This window comes from Danio aesculapii, chromosome 11, assembly GCF_903798145.1.
Source record: "Danio aesculapii chromosome 11, fDanAes4.1, whole genome shotgun sequence".
Lineage (NCBI taxonomy): Eukaryota > Metazoa > Chordata > Actinopteri > Cypriniformes > Danionidae > Danio > Danio aesculapii.
The window spans coordinates 36,777,206-36,794,472 of record NC_079445.1 but is presented as its reverse complement, the minus strand read 5'-3'; the positions used below and the strand labels follow the sequence as shown (position 1 = coordinate 36,794,472).

Sequence of the window (17,267 nt, the reverse complement as noted above, 5' to 3'; positions counted from 1 at the left end):
ATTTTATATAGCTATGGATATCATAAGGCAAATTATATTTGAACATATACCTCCTTAAAAGCCTTCAGAATATACGTACACTCACTGGCCAATTTATTACTAGTACACCTTACTAGTACCAAGTTGTACCCCCCTTTTACCTTCAGAACCGCCTTAATCCTTCGTGGCGTAGATTCAACAAGGTACTTGAAATATTCCTCAGAGATTTTGGTTCATATTGACATGATAGCATTACGCAGTTGCTGCAGATTTGTCGGCTACACTTATGAATAAAATATAATTAATAATTAGCTATTAGATTAATTAGCTGTCAGTAAGCCATTGTGACAGTTATTAGGATGATTTTGGTGGTTAGTTTAAGGTAATAATTCAGCTGTGTTTCAGTCCAAAATGTACAAACGAAGCAACCACAATGTTGCGCAAGAAATCTGTGGTCGGTCGATGTGAAAACTGGCTGCTGATCGTCTTTTTGCTTGATGGAATTTATGATCTGCCAGAGCAATTAGAAACTTTACGAGTTCACAATAAAGTCTTTTTAACAACTGCCCATCGATTCTTCAAATGAATTCGGCATGAACTTATGACGGTACGCATGTTTGGAGAGCTTTGAGTGTTTTGGGATGCACTTTTTAAGACTCCGGCCACTCTGGATGTTTAAATCCAAGTTGTGCCAGTGGGGAGTTATTTATGCGAGTCCAAGAAAAACACAAACACGGCTCCATCTAACGAAACGCTGACCTCTTACCCATTTCAGTTAGGAAAACACACTTTAAGTTTTTGATTCCAGGATATTCTTGTGCATGTTTTCGGTTCACATGGTAGCGTTTACCCACCTGTCTAAATAGCACTTCTATTTGAGACGCGTCTCTTATTAAACCCAAATTCTTTTTTTTTCCCACCGTCTAGAGATGAAGTCATGTTTGTTGTTGGTCTTCAGACTGTGAAGCCATTTGGATCGAGTCTAAAGCTTCTCTTGGCCAGACTTGGGGTTCAAAAGACTGTTTACAAGTTTAACAAGAAGTAGAGATGTCCAGGTTTTTCTCCCTCTACTGTTTAAAAAAATAAGGTCCTAAATAAAGTTGTTGTGAAAGTTTTCTCCAAGGACTTTTCTGAGAACATTTCCTAGAAGAGCATTACACGTAACAAACATTATCCTCTCTAAATAACCTTTTTGTGGAATGTAAAGGATTTTTAAAGGGCTCATGAACTGAGAAATTAATATTTCTTTGCTCTTTTGACATATAAGCAGGGCCGACGCGTTCATAGAGATGACCTAGGCGGCCGCCTAGGGCTGCAGAACAGCCCCCGCCCCGGTCCTCACTCTCATCCGTGACTTTGAATTACATAGTCATTGAAATCGACATTCAGAGCCTATAATTTTTCCAAGACAATTTTTTCAATTACTTTCCTTATGTGTCACGTGACCCCACTCTGTAATAGGCTGAGGCTGATTTCCACTCATGCGGCCACTTTGCAGCCACTTCTGATCTCTGGTCAAGTAGGATGATGGACTTATTCTTGAGCCTTACTTTGCACTACAGTGACGATGATTGGAAGCTGCGCCAGAGATGCCTTTAGACGGCATATAAAACTTGTCAGTGAACTATGAGGGCAAAAAAAAAAAAATAATAATTGTTCATTAGTTGTAATCAAGTTAAAATGTTTAATCAAGGTTTAGATTTTAGGCCAGCCCTAGATCAAAACCATTTAATATTCATTTACTTATTTCATAATGGCGCCTACAGCCACGTAACTTCTGCCTTGCTCAGCATCAGTTATGTACATTAGAGATTTATGTTACATCTAATGTTGACCAACAATGAGCATTGGTTCATTATGTTACTTTCTCATCACCACTTGCATTTGGCTGTGTTAACGTGTCTAACTGTGTAAAAAAAGATGTAGACATTTTGGTAATTCAAAATACAGACATATTACATCTATAAATTAATGAAATACGGTGTTTTACTGTAAACATTAGAAATTACTTTTACGGTTTGTACTGTATTTTGAACAGTGGCAACCACAGCTGCCGATTTTTTTTTAATTTTTTTAATTTAAAAAATTTTTTTTTTTTTTTTTAATTTTTGTATTTATTTTTTCGTAAATTTTACGGATTTGTTTTTTACAGTGTATGACTAAAAAATGGGGTCATAAACGAATAATTTCTATTGCGGCTTGGACCTGAAAACAGTATTCCACACCTCACGACTTAACAAGTGGATTGTATTTGAGTGTGAGTAACTGTTTGTATTACAGTACTATAATCACTGTTGCTTTTCTGTTATTACAGATTGATATGTACTGAGTGTTAATGTTTTTTTTTTAACTTGAATCACAGCAGCTTCCATCTATTAAGGGTGTATGTAGGCTGTCAAACAAAAATACGGAAGTTTACATCAGTAAACACACAGCTGTTTTTTTTTTACTTTTGAAACTGAAAAACTATCAGCCAATCACAGCAGTGGGCGTTTACTTCAGATTCTACAATACACCGCACCAATTCAAAGAGTCAAAACAGGACAGAAAATGCAGTATTACTTTAAAATCACAGTGTTTTTTTTTTATCTTAATAACATTATAAGTAGACCTCAGAACAGAACAAAATTTAAAAAAATAAAAAAAGGCATTGATGACACTTTTAGGACTGTGCCAGTTTTTGGGATGCCAGAAAACTGGCACAAATGACGTACCAAGGATTTTGACATTGGAAGTGTTAAGTCTGTAATTGTTCCTATACATTTTTCACTAGTATTTTGATTATACAGATAGACATTTCTCTTAGAAATGTCTGTCTGGCGTGTGATTGTTCTGGAAGTTTTCTAGGAGGATATCTGAGTCTTAGCAGAGCAGACAGGGTTTAATATTCTCCGGCTCTCTTCTCCCTGTAGGATGGATTTTTGCTCCAAATATCCTCACTGAGCCATCGGTTGATTGTATCAATGAACTTTGTGAAAACAGACCATAGCAATCCACTGCTGACCTGTGGCCAATTTCTAAGCCTTGTAATGGATTGACTGAGTCTGATTCTGACCACACAATTGAGCAGGATTGTGGAGCAAAATTGCAGCACTGCCTAAGGCCAAACACAAACTCAGATACACACAAACACTGACGCAAATACTTGGCCAATTCATCTCAAGTGTGCAGTACAGACAGGACAGGCGTTCTTGGTTCCCGCATGGCAGAGAATTTTGACATACCTGAAGTAAGTGACTACATTTAGGTCTGTGGGTCTTAATTTTGTTGGGGTTTTTAGATCCCCGAAACTTTACATTTCTGTGCAGTATATATAAATGCACAACAGTTCTGTCTGGTTTCGTTACTGCAGTTCAGTAAAAAGAAAGAAGGAAGAAATGCCCACATGTGTTTAGCAATTTACCTTATCGCAAACACAACAATAATCTATTAGTGTTTGTGTTGTTTTTTGTTTGGGTTAATTATTGTGATCTCCCCATTGCAGCAGAGAAATACTGGGAAATCTCTATAGACTGATGGCATTTCATTCAAATACTAGCTCTAAAGTGACGTTGGTGAATGAGCAATGGCTTTTGCTGTTCTGACATCAGCTGCAGATATGAATGAATGGCGGAAGAAAGTAGTTCCTATTACAAAAGGGTTTTTAGACTCTCTGTGTTTGATTTTCTTTTTATACATGCACTATTATGCCATCGAACTGTTGTATAAATGCAGTATCACATGAATAGCAGTGCGATGTGGCTGTATATAGTCTGGTGGGACACTGGTAGGACTGGTGGGACACACTCACATACTCCGACCATTTTTTTCTTTCTTTTTTTTCTTGACTTATATTTTTAGATTTATTTATTTTTTTTGGCCTTTTTGCCTTTATTAAGTGGATGGGACAGCTTTACAGACAGGAAGTGAAGAGGGAGAGGGGGTAGGGACGGGAAATGTCCACGAGCCAGGATTCGAACTCGGGACGCCCTGAAGTGATACTGCACCATATGTCAGCGCCAACCACAAGGCTATTGCACTGACATTGAGTGCTAGAGTTAAGAGGGGGAGTGTTTTTTTAATTTATTTATTTTTTATTTTGCAGTAAGGAGTAATTGTTAGAACGTGTCTGGTGCAAGTGTCGGTTAAAGTGACAGAGATTTTCAACCGGTGGTTTGTCAAGCTCACTCACCTGTGTGAGTCACGCTCAGAATTGTATATTTTGAGGTTGTAGCGTGGTCGGGTCCTGTTATTTTGTTCCTATAATAATAATAACAACAACAACAATAGCAGCACACATGCTGTATACAGAATTAAAATTGATTCTACATATGTATTTTTGCTTTCTAAATCACTTTTGGTTTATTTAGAATTAGTATATTGTATATTTGAAATGAAGATATCGTCTATAATTAGAGTACTGGACTGTGTTCGGAGCCAGAGTTTGTTGAGTCTTTGAGTCATTCATGATGTGTTCATTTCTCCAAACTGAAGAAAAGCTTCATCCTCACAATGTCCCCTCATTGCTCTTTAATCCTCTGTTTAAGAGCACTTGTTGGCATGCTGCTGGCCATTCTTGGCAGGCTGGCTTTTGTTGGCCAGGACCAGGATGTCAGTGTGTTTCTTTCCTTCTGGTTTAAATATGGCAAGGAATGAAGCGGCGGCCATTATTCAGAATCACAGCGAGTTTGTGCAGGTGTTTCAGACCAGCACTTCTTGCTCTTCTGGAAACACATGAACTATTCAGACTCTGTTCTGAGGAACCGTGCATCAGAACCACGCTGGCTGAGGTTGGGAACATGGAAACTTTAGTTCACATTTTGGATTGTGAGAGTGCAAATTTCCATTGGGCCTGGATGTAGGGGAGTTTCAAAAATGCTGTGGTTCTTTTGCTTCACTGGACGTTACGTTTGATACTGGACTTCGGTATTGGTCGGTACTGAAATTTTAAAAACATCCATTTCCTGCTCACATTTGAGCACTGTTGAGCACGTTCTTAAACACCACTGATTTGCCATTGTGTTCACATGCTCAACAGAAATGACTGTGATTGGCTGTGAAGGTCATCGATTCACCGAGTTTAAACACAGACAGCGTTTCAAAGTCACATCAATCAGCTGGTTTGTTCATAAGCTGACATACGAGTCACCCGCTGATGAATCGGTAAAATGCTCCAGTGTCCCTCTATCTGTGGTTACACCCATTTCATTTCTGTTTAGCACATGAATATAATGGCAAATCAGCACTTTTTAAGAACAAGCTCAACAGTGCTTAAATGTTTGTGGGAAATAGATGTTTTTAAAATTTCAGTATCGAATGGTACCAAATTCCAGTATCGTGACAACACTACGTGCAATTTTAAACTCCATGTGAACCGGAAGTTGCTGAGACTTTTATTTCAGTGTGTTGATGTACTTCCAACTGAAACAGAATATTAAGTAGGGGGTGGGGCCTTCTTTTTTAGCATCATTCCCTTGTAGCAAACTAACTGTAAAAGGGGCGTGGTTAAGAATATTTTGGTTGAAGCTTCAAACTGATGTCATCATAGAAGGACCACCACTCCAAACGCAAAGCTAATAGTCAGAATTTGAAAATTACCAAAACAAAAGTTTTAATTATTCACCCAATGATTACACAACAAAATCCCCTGAGTAAAATTACTCCGTTTAGAGAGTATTTGGTCCCTCTTTAAATAAGGGCAAACAGGTTGATAAGTAAAGCTGCCATTTGTCGAGTTGCTTAATGAACCTCTGCTGAGATTTTGAGAAGTTCAATATATTATATTTTAGCTGACTGAAGTCAGTTGTAGTTTTGTGTTTCTCTTCTCTGTTTCTGCTTACAAACAGCAGGTATTCATCATCAGTGCTCAATCACCACCTAATTAATCCTTTCATTGTCTCATTAGCTTTAGTAAAATAGCCTTAAGTTGCTGATGTGGCAATAAATAAATATTACATTAATTAATTAACTTGAGTAACTTTAGCTCAATTTAGAAAGGGACCAACTACTATCTAACCTGAGTAAATTTTACTCAGAGGATTTTTCTGTTTAACAATCTGTGTTAGCAATATAAACTTTGTAAATTTTGATTTGACATGGACTTTAAGGCTAGATACCGCTGGTGAATAGCGTAAAAAAAATAACAAGTGGTTATCAGCATACTTCCACAGGTGATTGATTCATAGATTTTAAGAAATTCATACAATTTGTATTGTATTCCTGTTTTTTTTTTAAATATATTTACTTTAAATATGCAAATGAGTCATTATTTGATCAACTTGCTCTAATTTGCATACATTGCTTCCACATAAAAAAATGTCAATAATTTTTTTTTATTTAATTTGTATTTTTTTTTAAATATTAGATTAAATATTAAAATTAGTATTATAATAAATTCTAATGGGTAGCACAATCGCCTCACAGCAAGAAGATCGCTGGTTCGAGCCTTGGCTGAGTCAGTTGGCATTTCTGTGTGGAGTTTGCATGTTCTCCCCATGTTCGCGTGGGTTTCCTCCGGGTGCTTCGTTTTCCCCCACAAGTCCAAAGACATGTAGTATAGGTAAATTGGGTAAGCTAAATTGGCTGTAGTGTATGTGTGTGATTTTAGTGTGGATGGGTGTTTCCCAGTGATGGGTTGCGGCTGAAAAGGCATGCATTGCGTGAAACAGGTGCTGGATAGGTTGGTGCTACATTCCGCTGTGGCGACCCCTGATAAAGGGACTAAGTCAAAGAAAATGAACTAATGAAAAAATCTTAATATTAGATATTTAATATTAGATTAAATAATATTTAAATATTTTCACATTTCTTTTTATCATTCTACAAATTCAGAAATGTTATCAACTATTAATAAACTAAAATTTAAAACTGAAATAATATAAATAATAACATATAAAATAACATATATAAACAAATAGATGTTATATAAATATGTACATCATAAGGCAAGTTATATTTGAACATATTTCTCCATAAAAGCCTTCAGAATGTAGTAATATAACAGAGTAAAACTGTGATGCTTTGTGTATGAGATTTATGGCTCAGATCAGGAGGAAAATAAGCAAATTTTGAGTGAAACAACCTTTAAAAATATCAATTATAATTGATTTCTATAGAGACAAATTGATCAAATGTGACAAAAGGAACACTTGACAGTGTGTTTTGTATATTATTGCTACTAAAAAAACACTTTATGGAAAGGCAAAAATTGGCAGGTGCATAAAAAAAATCTGTGTTTTCGCATGCAGTGTTTCGCATTAAAGGAAAAAATGTACAGAAATTACAAGGCGATATCATCACTGGGCTGGAGTGAGAAATGGGGTATTTTGTGGCACGGTCATTGATCCCCAGAGGTTTGGGTGGAATTACAGAAATGCAGGAGAATGTGGCCTGTAGAAGGGAGTATGACAGAGGCCTCCTTAGACAAACATGGCCATATGGACTGTAGAATAGCAGATCAGAAACTCAACATGAGTCCGGAACGGATGGGGTGTCACTCCCCCAAATCAGAAGGTTTTTTCTGTTGTTTATTTCACTTCTGGTTAGTGGAATATATTTTTTCCAACATATAAATTAGGGCTGCACGATATTGGAAAAATCTAACTTTGCAAATTTTTTTGATTCTGCTATATATATATATATATATATATATATATATATATATATGAATACAATTTCAACAGATGTACCTATTTGGAAAGAATTGATCATTTTAGATTCTGTATGAGAGTGTATTTGCATAAAAAACAATCTACAAGTGATAAGATTCAATAAAGAAAGAGATACCAATTAAATAAACAGCGTTTGATTGTTTTCCGATGAGCCAAACTGTGTTCAGGTGTACAGTGACACACTTGCTAAATGATTAATTATAATCCAGACTCAACATTGCGTATGCTTGTGATGTGATTATTACTAATGATCACATTGTGATATCGATGCTGAAACGATATACTGTGCAGCCCTAATATAAATCACAACACAGGCAACATTTTGAGACGTCATTGACAATTTATTTTAATATAATTAAACATTTTCTGTTGTACAGTTACACATTTTACTTAACTTTTATTTGAATTTGTTCCACTTATTATTATTATTATTATTATTATTATTATTATTAGTAGTAGTAGTAGTAGTAGTAGTAGTAGTAGTACTACTACTGTTATTATCATTATTTTTCATTTTCTTTTTGGCTTAGTCCCTTTATTTATCAGGGATTGCCACAACAGAATGAACTGCCAACTATTTCAACATATGTTTTACGCAGCGGATGCCCTTTCAGCTGCAACTCAGCACTAGGAAACACTAATACAGTCTCGCTTTCACACACATACACTATGGACAATTTAGTTTATTTAATTTACCTATACCGCATGACTTTGGACTGTTGGGTAAACCGGAGCACCCGGAGGAAACCCACTATCCCATCTATCTGTCTGCCTGCCCATCCATCCATCCATTTAATTTTTTTATTGGTATTTTTGTGTTATATTATTCGTTTTTTATTATATAAATTGCGATTCTCAATCTATTGTAGTAAAAAATATATATGTAAATTGCTTTTTAAGTATTTCAAAGGTTCTATCTTCGTTCTATATGATTTTGAGATATTGAGCTTCAAAGTTTTGGCATTCCATATAGCAAACAATATGCATGTAACAGTTCTCTTTCATACATTAACATGACCGAGACTCTAAATGTAAATTATCAAAATTCTCTTAAAATTGCAAATTGGTGTAAATAAAACAGGGCAGATGCAGATAGAACCTTCTAATTCTGAAAAGTCATTTTCCGCTTGGAATTATAAGGTTCTGTCTTGCAGATCTTTTATTGAAGCAATACTTTTCAACAATTGCAATCAAAAATATGTAATTTGGTGTTGTAACAATATGTTGATGCTTGAGAAAGTAACATTTTTGCTTCCTACAACATTTATATCATGTTTTAGGATGAATAGTTTTTTCTTGTTCAAATTAAGACTGTGCTAAATATTTTGTCCAGTGCAGATGTTAGTTTTGTCTAAATAATATGTTAATATTTATAACATGTTATGCTTTATATAAATTATTAAATTATATTTATTTAATTATATGCCCCATGAATTAAATTATTTGCCCTTCAAGGCTTAATATCAAATTTAAAGACTTTAAAAGAAAACAGACAATGAGCAAATGAGTTTAATAAACACTGAACTGATTATATATGCACAAATACAAATATTTTACATTTTATATATTTTTTTTAATATTCATTTTTTCAACAATGTAAAATGTAACATTTCATCTTAATGTAAAAAAATGCTTCTAAATTTGCTTGGTGCGGCATTATTTAGCCGCTTGATTTTGTCTTTCTAGTCTTTCTCGCTGTCAATGAAGCAATCTGGCGGAATGACAAAGAAAGCTGATTCTGATTGGTCCTCGTGCGTGCATTAAAAATGCTGATTGGCTCACAGAAAGAATTTTATAGAGCCAAGCTAGAGTTCGGCTTTGTGAAAAATTGTTTTTGTTTTTTGTCTTAAAATGTAAACAACCTATAAAAACCATCACATAATGTAAATAAGTTTGTCTAACATCTGATAGACGTCATAGTGGTAACATCCACACAAAGTCAAGCTGTAACATCATTAGACGTTGATATTTGGTTGATTTTTAGGTTGGACATTAGACATTGACGTTGGCCTGATCTTGAGTTCTGACGTCCACCTGATTTTCATTTTCAAACAAAATGCGACGTCCCCACGACGTGTGGGTACAATGTCAATCTGACATCATGTTGACGTCTTATGGGTGTTTAAGGCCATTTTGGACATCATACAGTAAACGTCCGTCATCTCATCAGTGACATGCATCTAAACAGTCTCGGGGTAATTGCCTGTAAAGATTTTGGACATGTTGGACACTTAACGCTTCCAAATAGTTTGCTGCAATCTTAAATCTAAGCCCATGTCTTGAGGTAGTTCTTTATGATGCATTATTGCATTATTTACCTTCTATGTGCGATTTGATTGGACAGGAATTGCAGTACTGATTTTTCTAATCCCCAAAGACAAGAAAAAATAAAGTAGTGACTGCAGGAAAGTAATGGGGTAAAAGTACCAACACAGCACTAAAAATGTACTCAAGGGAAAGTAAAAGTACACATTTATAAAACTATTTGATAAACTACAATTTCTGAGAAAAACTACTCAATTACAGTCATTTGAGTACTTGTAATTTGTCGCTTTACACCACTGCTTATAGTAAAACACATTTTACTGGACTTTAAATGATTCCAGAAGACTTTTTTTATGAAATGAACTCTCTTAAGGACATTTTTAGCAAAGTTACACCAGGAAATATTTTATAATTTTTAACAAGTATTAGCGCTAAAAATTGTATTTAATTTATGTGTTTATTTGTTTGTTGATTTTTTTTATTAATTTTTTTTTTTATTGTATATTTATTATTGAAATGTTTTTGCCATGAAAATAGCCTTTATTGCTGACATCATAAAAAATTTTTAGGGTAAAAAAACCACAAATGTTTCAGCTTAACGCCTTACTAAAGACTTTTCACACACTGAGGAAGGCGTTGAGCTAAAACATTTGTGGTTTTGTTTCATGACAAAAAATTTAAATGGGAAAAATAAAATGGTGAAAAAAGTCACATGGATTTCATAAGGCCCTGTAAAACTGCACATAAAATACCAGGATGGAAACGATGTAGATGATGGTGCAAGTTATGAGGATCCATATCAGATTCAGATGCCTATGTAGTAATGAAGCAAGTAGCCAAGCAGCTCACTAGCTTTTGGAAAAGAGCGTGTGTGTGTGTGTGTGTGTGTGTGTGTGTGTGTGTGTGTGTGTGTGTGTGTGCGTGCGTGCGTGTGTGCGTGTGTGTTCAGAGTGCCTTTATTCTTTTCCCTCCTTTTCTCTCCCACAATCTCTTGGACATCAGTCGCTCTCTTGTTCTCAGTGTGTGAGGCAGATGAAAATGTGGGGCACTCGCTCTGTTCTTCACACACACACACATGCGCGCACACAAACCATCTGGGTCTCGCATTCCAGCGAATGAAACTGAAAGGGAGGTTACACACTCGACTGACAGCGGGCCCGTCCTCTTAAATGCGCCCTCACACACACACACGCAGCCATCTGTCGCATCAGCAGTGGTTTCTGCGTGCATGTCGCTACATGGTTCCGCTTCCCTGTGGAAAAATAAATCCCAGCACTTGTGTTTTTCTTCCTAGAATCACCAGGATTGTTCTGATTAAGCACAGTTCATCTGTTTGTTTGCATGAGTGTGTCTTATTAGATTATCTGAATAGTTTTACTTGTATCTTTAACATTCATTTCATTGTTTTATTTATTTATTTATTTATTTATTTTTGTCTAGTTGTTGGTTAGTTTGGAATCCTAAAAGGTCTCTTTAATTTGTCCGTTTTTTAATATAATGTAATGCTATTTAATGTGTGTGTGTGTGTGCTTTTTGTAAAGATTTATTTAGAATGACAGTAGAATGACAGGAAGTGAAGTGGGAGAGAGGGCGGGGGATAGGTTAGGGAAAGGTCCACGAGCCGGGATTCGAACTCGGGACAACAGGAGCACTGCTGCGTTACACAGTTGAAGTCAGAATTATTAGCCCGCCCGTTTTTATTCTTTTTTTTAAATATTTCCCAAATGATGTTTAACAGAGCAAGGAAATTTTCACAGCATGTCTAATAATATATTTTCTTCTGGAGAAAGTCTTATTTGTTTTATTTTGGCTAGAATAAAAGTAATTTAAATTTTTTTTTAAAACCCTGTTAAGGTCAAAATTATTAGCCCCTTTAAGCTATTTTTTATTCGATTATCTACAGCAGTGTTTCCCAACCCTGTTCCTGGAGACACACCAACAGTACATATTTTGGATGTCTCCCTTTTCTGACCCATTAACTTCAGGTGTTGGAGTCTCTTCTGATGTTATGATAAGTTGATTCAGGTGTGTTTGATTAGGGAGAGGTTGAAAATGTGTACTGTTGGTGTGCCTTCAGGAACAGGGTTGGGAAACACTGGTCTACAGAACAAACCATCGTTATACAATAACTTGCCTAATTACCCTAACCTGCCTAGTTAACCTAATTAACCTAGTTAAGCCTTTAAATGTCACGTTAAGCTGTATAGAAGTGTCTTGAAAAATATCTAGTCAAATATTATTTACTGTCATCATGGCAAAGATAAAATAAATCAGTTATTAGAGATGAGATTAAAACTATTATGATTATAGAGGTGTTGAAAAAAAAAAATCTTTGCTCTGTTAAACAGAAATTGGAGAGGAAAAATAAACAGGGGGGCTAATAATTCTGACTTCAACTGTATGTCGGTGCACTAACCGCTAGGCCAGGGCTATTCAACTAGTTTGTCATGGAGGCCAGTTAATGAAAAGCATTCAAATCGAGTGGCTGGAGAGATACGACTTGCAATATAAGTGATGACACAACAGCATATAAGAGCCCATGTGCTGTATTTGTGCTCATAAAGACATCCACGTTGACTTTTTCTACATTAAAATGGTAATATGTTGTATTTTAAAACTACATAACACCACGGCATTGTACAATGTGGCTTTTTTTACAAACGTGGGTTTTACAAATGTGGGTTTTTTATGCAAATGTTGTATTTCGAGGCACAAAATCAGTGTATTGCTTAAGTAGGCTTCTTCTACATTCAGACACATTCATGTGTTGTTTTAAACTGCGTAACAATTAGGGATGCAGCGATTTATAGATTTTGGTTGTACGATTATAAAGTCTGAAGAATAATCATGGTTTCACAGTTATCACCATTATTATGCATTTATTAAAAATTAAAACACTACTAGTTTAGAAAATCACAAGAAAACTGCGTATATTTTAAACTGTTTTCTATTGCTGCTCAGTAACCAAATACAGCACAAAATATGAGTAAAAAACAAACAATAGTCCATTTCTCTCTTTAGACTTATAAATGAAAAAGTTTTAGATTTAAACATGAGTGATAATTTTACAATAAAAATAAATGACAGAACAATGAATAAATAAATGAAAATAAGAATAATTAAAAATAGTATATGTCTAATGTTAATTTAAGCTATATATTAGCTAAGAATTTAAATGAACTGTTGTTATTATCTGCGTTCATACATGCATAATAATTTTAATAATTTGTAATAATTCGTCTGGCATATCTTTTGTTTACATTGCACTAAAAGCAACGCACAACTCTCACAGCTACAGCATGAGAATTTCTATTGTGTGCACCTGCAGGGCACAAGTGCGTTGGTCCACTTGCCAGCTGTGCGCGCACCGCTCCCAATATGCGCACGCCTCCATTGGAAATAATGTACTTGCCTGCGGAAAAGACGCAATATGTCAGTGGCTTGCTGCTATAGTTAATCCAATGTGCCTGCGTATTGGCATAACTTTGGTTGCTGCAGCTTTTTTCCATGCAACAGAAATGCGGCATTAAGAAACCTTTAATGAATAAAAGCGGTGTTAATAGTGAAATCGGCTAATCATTGCATCTCTATTAATGATATCAGTGCATTGTACAAAAGGTCTTTTTTACAAACATATCTGCTTGCGCCACTCGCTTAATGTCAGGTGACTCGCTCTCTGCGCAGCCTTTAACTGTAGCTTGTGCTGTACTAAACAGATGCACGCCACTTCATAACTATAGCGGCCGTTTTTCGACTGAACTAAATTTATTTTGGATGTCTTGGTCACACTATTTGGAGGGCCAATTTGACGGCAATTGAAAAGCCCTGTACTAGTCTATCGCACCGACAATGATTTAATGTGTTTGCTACAATATTGTGATTGTTGAAAATAATGTAATTGCCAGCGCCGATAGCCTAGTGATTGAGTGCACTGAACTATAGTACCATGGTGCTCACGGCGACCCAAGTTCGATTCCCGGCTTGAGGTCCTATGCCGATCTATTCCTTCTCTCTTCTCCCAATGCTTTCCTATCTGTCCACCGCTGTCCTATCCCAATAAAAAATGAAAACCTCTAAAAAAATATATATAATAATGTAATTTCTTAGCAATTCGTAGCTTATTGATTCAGTGGCTGGATCATATTCATTTGTATGATCTCATTCGGATATGTTTGTATTTGTTCATCTCCCAATGAGGCCTAAGGTTAGGGGTGGAGTTTGGAGTCACGCCTCCTTTTAAAAATGTTATGTTTTCATATTAATTCAATTGTAGATTTGAATGAATTAGCCACTTTTCTGACAAAACGTTAAACTGTTACATTTCCTCATGAGATCGGGCTGAATCAGAAAATGTCCTCATTTATTCAGATCTGAGAAAACTATTAAGATTCAGTTTTTTTTATGCCAAGCCAGTAGGTGGCAATCTCACTTTGTAAAGAAATTCTGTATTTCTATATACATGTGAACCTGTAGTCTGTCATTGTTGTTTTGGTTGTCTTTAAACTGAACACATTGGCTGTTTCTCAATTCCAAGAACGCAGAGAATGCACTTGCGTACTCAGATCGCCAGGTCACCTCGAAAGAACGAACTCGGGAGACCGCGAGAACACAGAACGAGTCCTGTGAGAAATGAGATGCTGCGTTCTTCCTGATGATCACATGACCTTCTTGTATTTTTAATGGAAAATTATGTAAACATTACAGCATTCATACAATGATTTATTGTTTTCCATTATATATAACATGCACAAAAACCTTACAAATATACTTTGCACAATACAAATAAAAGCAATTTTAATATGAATTTCAGCAAATAAACACCCTTAATGTGTTTATGCCTTTATTAAGATTTTTATGGTGACGTTTATATCCACCGTTTCATTTAGAGAAACTCCTGAGATAAATAAGTTCTATCTCTGAACTTAAATAATAAACAGGTATAGAATGCTGCACTTCCCACCTCCTTTAATCTGCAGCAATGACTTATGGAACTTCTCGAGTGAGATTTGCACTCAAGTCAGCATTCGATGCATCCTCAAGAACACATCCGGGAACTTTCACGCATCCTCCGTTCTTGCAGTCTTGAGTTTTGGAACTGAACTTTGGCTTCGGTTTGTAACTTTGGAGGATGCAAGAACGCTGAAGAACGCATATTGAGAAACAGCCAGCATATGCATACACAATGTTACACAATGTTTTTAAAAATGCGCACTTTAAAACCAGTTTTCCCCCTTAAAATTTCTTTGTCATGTAAATGAACGGCCAAAACGCATAGAAAGTTTTCCATGTTTAGTACAAATTAGTGCCAAATAATTAAAATAAATAATAAAAATCTAAATAATTTATTAAATGCTTGTATTAAGTTTGTATTTAACAGTATGAAGTTGAACTAATATTCTTGCTTGGGCCTAGTTAAACAGAAATATATTGTCATCAAAGCAAAAATATGTGTTAAACATTTTAAACGGAGAGTTCTTTTCAAATCTAATGTTGACTTGACTTTAATAGAAGAGAAATCCAGCCAGTATTATAGTCATTAATAGATGTCATCTTATTTTGTTCAAAGGATTAGAATTCGTGAGAAGTACTTTTACCTCATATTAGCTTTTTTGTTGTGTTTGTGTGACTACTTTCTGTCCTGTACTGCATGTTTCTTTCTTTTTAGCTATGTTAAGCTGTGGTTTGGATGCCTGTGCTCAGTCATTATTATTATATTTTCTTGTTTTATATTTTTAGTCTGATTCCAGCCTGCAATCTCATCCCTGCGGACTACGGTAAAACAGCCAGTGGTGTTCAGTTTCACCACAGCAGCGCTCTGAAAACAAACCTACATTAGACCGAGACAGGACAAAATTAGAATAAAGACGCTTTAGAGTCCAATTGCAGCGATGTTCATGAAAACTATGTATTTGAGTTTATTTTTGGAGAGAAAACGTCAGGGATTATCAATCTGGAGAACATTCATTACAGTATTTATTGTCAGTATTAAGGTTTTCATGATGTCTCTATGTCTCTGTTTCAGCATAACTTCAATGACCTGAGTGGTTCGGTGTCTCTGGCCTGGGTTGGAGATGGAACAGGGGTGAGTTAAATTTTGACCAATACAGAAGCAAAGCATGAAAAAACATATAGTTTTAAATGCTGTTGGGGATGTTGGTATTTCTGTGCAATTTGGTGTATTTATTAAATTGAATGCATAATAATCCTTTATTTTGGAAATTGGCTTATTTTACAACTATATTGGCTTATTTTACAAACCTAGAATTAAACACTTATATATTTATATAGTTATAGCAGTTTTAAAGGGCCCATAGTTTACCTCTTTTATGATTTAATATTAATATTATGGTTCTTCTGAGTGTGCCAGTTTAGGTTCAGTTTAAAACACAATTCAGATTTTTAAAATATAATGTGTTGAACAGTGTCATGTTAGGGGCGTGTCCACAGTTCGCTGATTTATGGGTGTGTTGCTTCACATGTAAATTAGTTTCGGCTTCCCGCCAACGTAACAAGGGGGCGGGGCCATGAGCTCACCCGCTCTGCGTTTGCAACAGAGTCTGACAGGCAGACTGCGAGAAGGAGCTTGAGTGAGAGGATCACCATTCAGTCGTACATGTACGACTCGGACACAGACCAAGCAGAGAGCACAAAATCATTTGTGTCTTTGTACAGTTTTACAGCCAACTGTGTGCTAGTTTCAAGTGCCGAGCTTGTACACAGAAACTAATAACCACGCACACTGAATTAACTTTGACTGAGGCACCGGATGCGCCGCTCGAAACGGCGACACGGCACACCAGACACTCTCTGTGGCGCGGCAGAAACATGAAGTGTCCCGAATCGTCGCACCACGCATTTTGAGTTCTAAACATAGGTTTCTGCAGCAGTCCGCGGCACCCAGCCGTCGACTTGAGTGTACCCTGAGAGAAACCTATGTTTAGAATTCTAAAACGCATGCTAGTTAAGATCACAGGGAGCTTCTGGGATCGCGAGAAATGCAAACGACTGAAGTATAAGGTAGACTCGATGAGAAGTACACATGTTTGCAAACCTACCTAAAGATACAACCAATAATTCCGATTAGAGCGATAATTTGGAGAATATTGCTCTTGTGTTGAGCCCAACGAGCCTTGCATCTAAAAATAGAGCAAGGGTGTTCCTTTAGTGATATCGCTTCGACTCACGCTGAAAATGGCGGACGTGAATCAACAAACTGAGGACCACTCTCCTACCTAATGTTGAAAACCGCTCCAATTGGTCCACCGTTTTTTATGTTGTTAAATTGAAAACAAAAAGCACTGGGTGTGCTTATATCACCCCAATATGACAGTCTATACACCATACATGCACATATGTCTGTCCAAACAGCTTGAA

The 17,267-nt window shown here is 36.0% G+C and overlaps 1 protein-coding gene across 1 annotated transcript in view; it reads left to right on the top strand.

Annotated features, from left to right (window-relative positions):
• Nucleotides 1–17,267, top strand: part of sort1a (sortilin 1a) — a 55,692-nt gene that overhangs the window by 4,438 nt on the left and 33,987 nt on the right. The window contains exon 2 of the mRNA XM_056467898.1: nt 15,916–15,975. Within this exon, the coding sequence (XP_056323873.1) occupies nt 15,916–15,975 (60 nt within the window). The remainder of the gene's footprint in view (nt 1–15,915; nt 15,976–17,267) is intronic.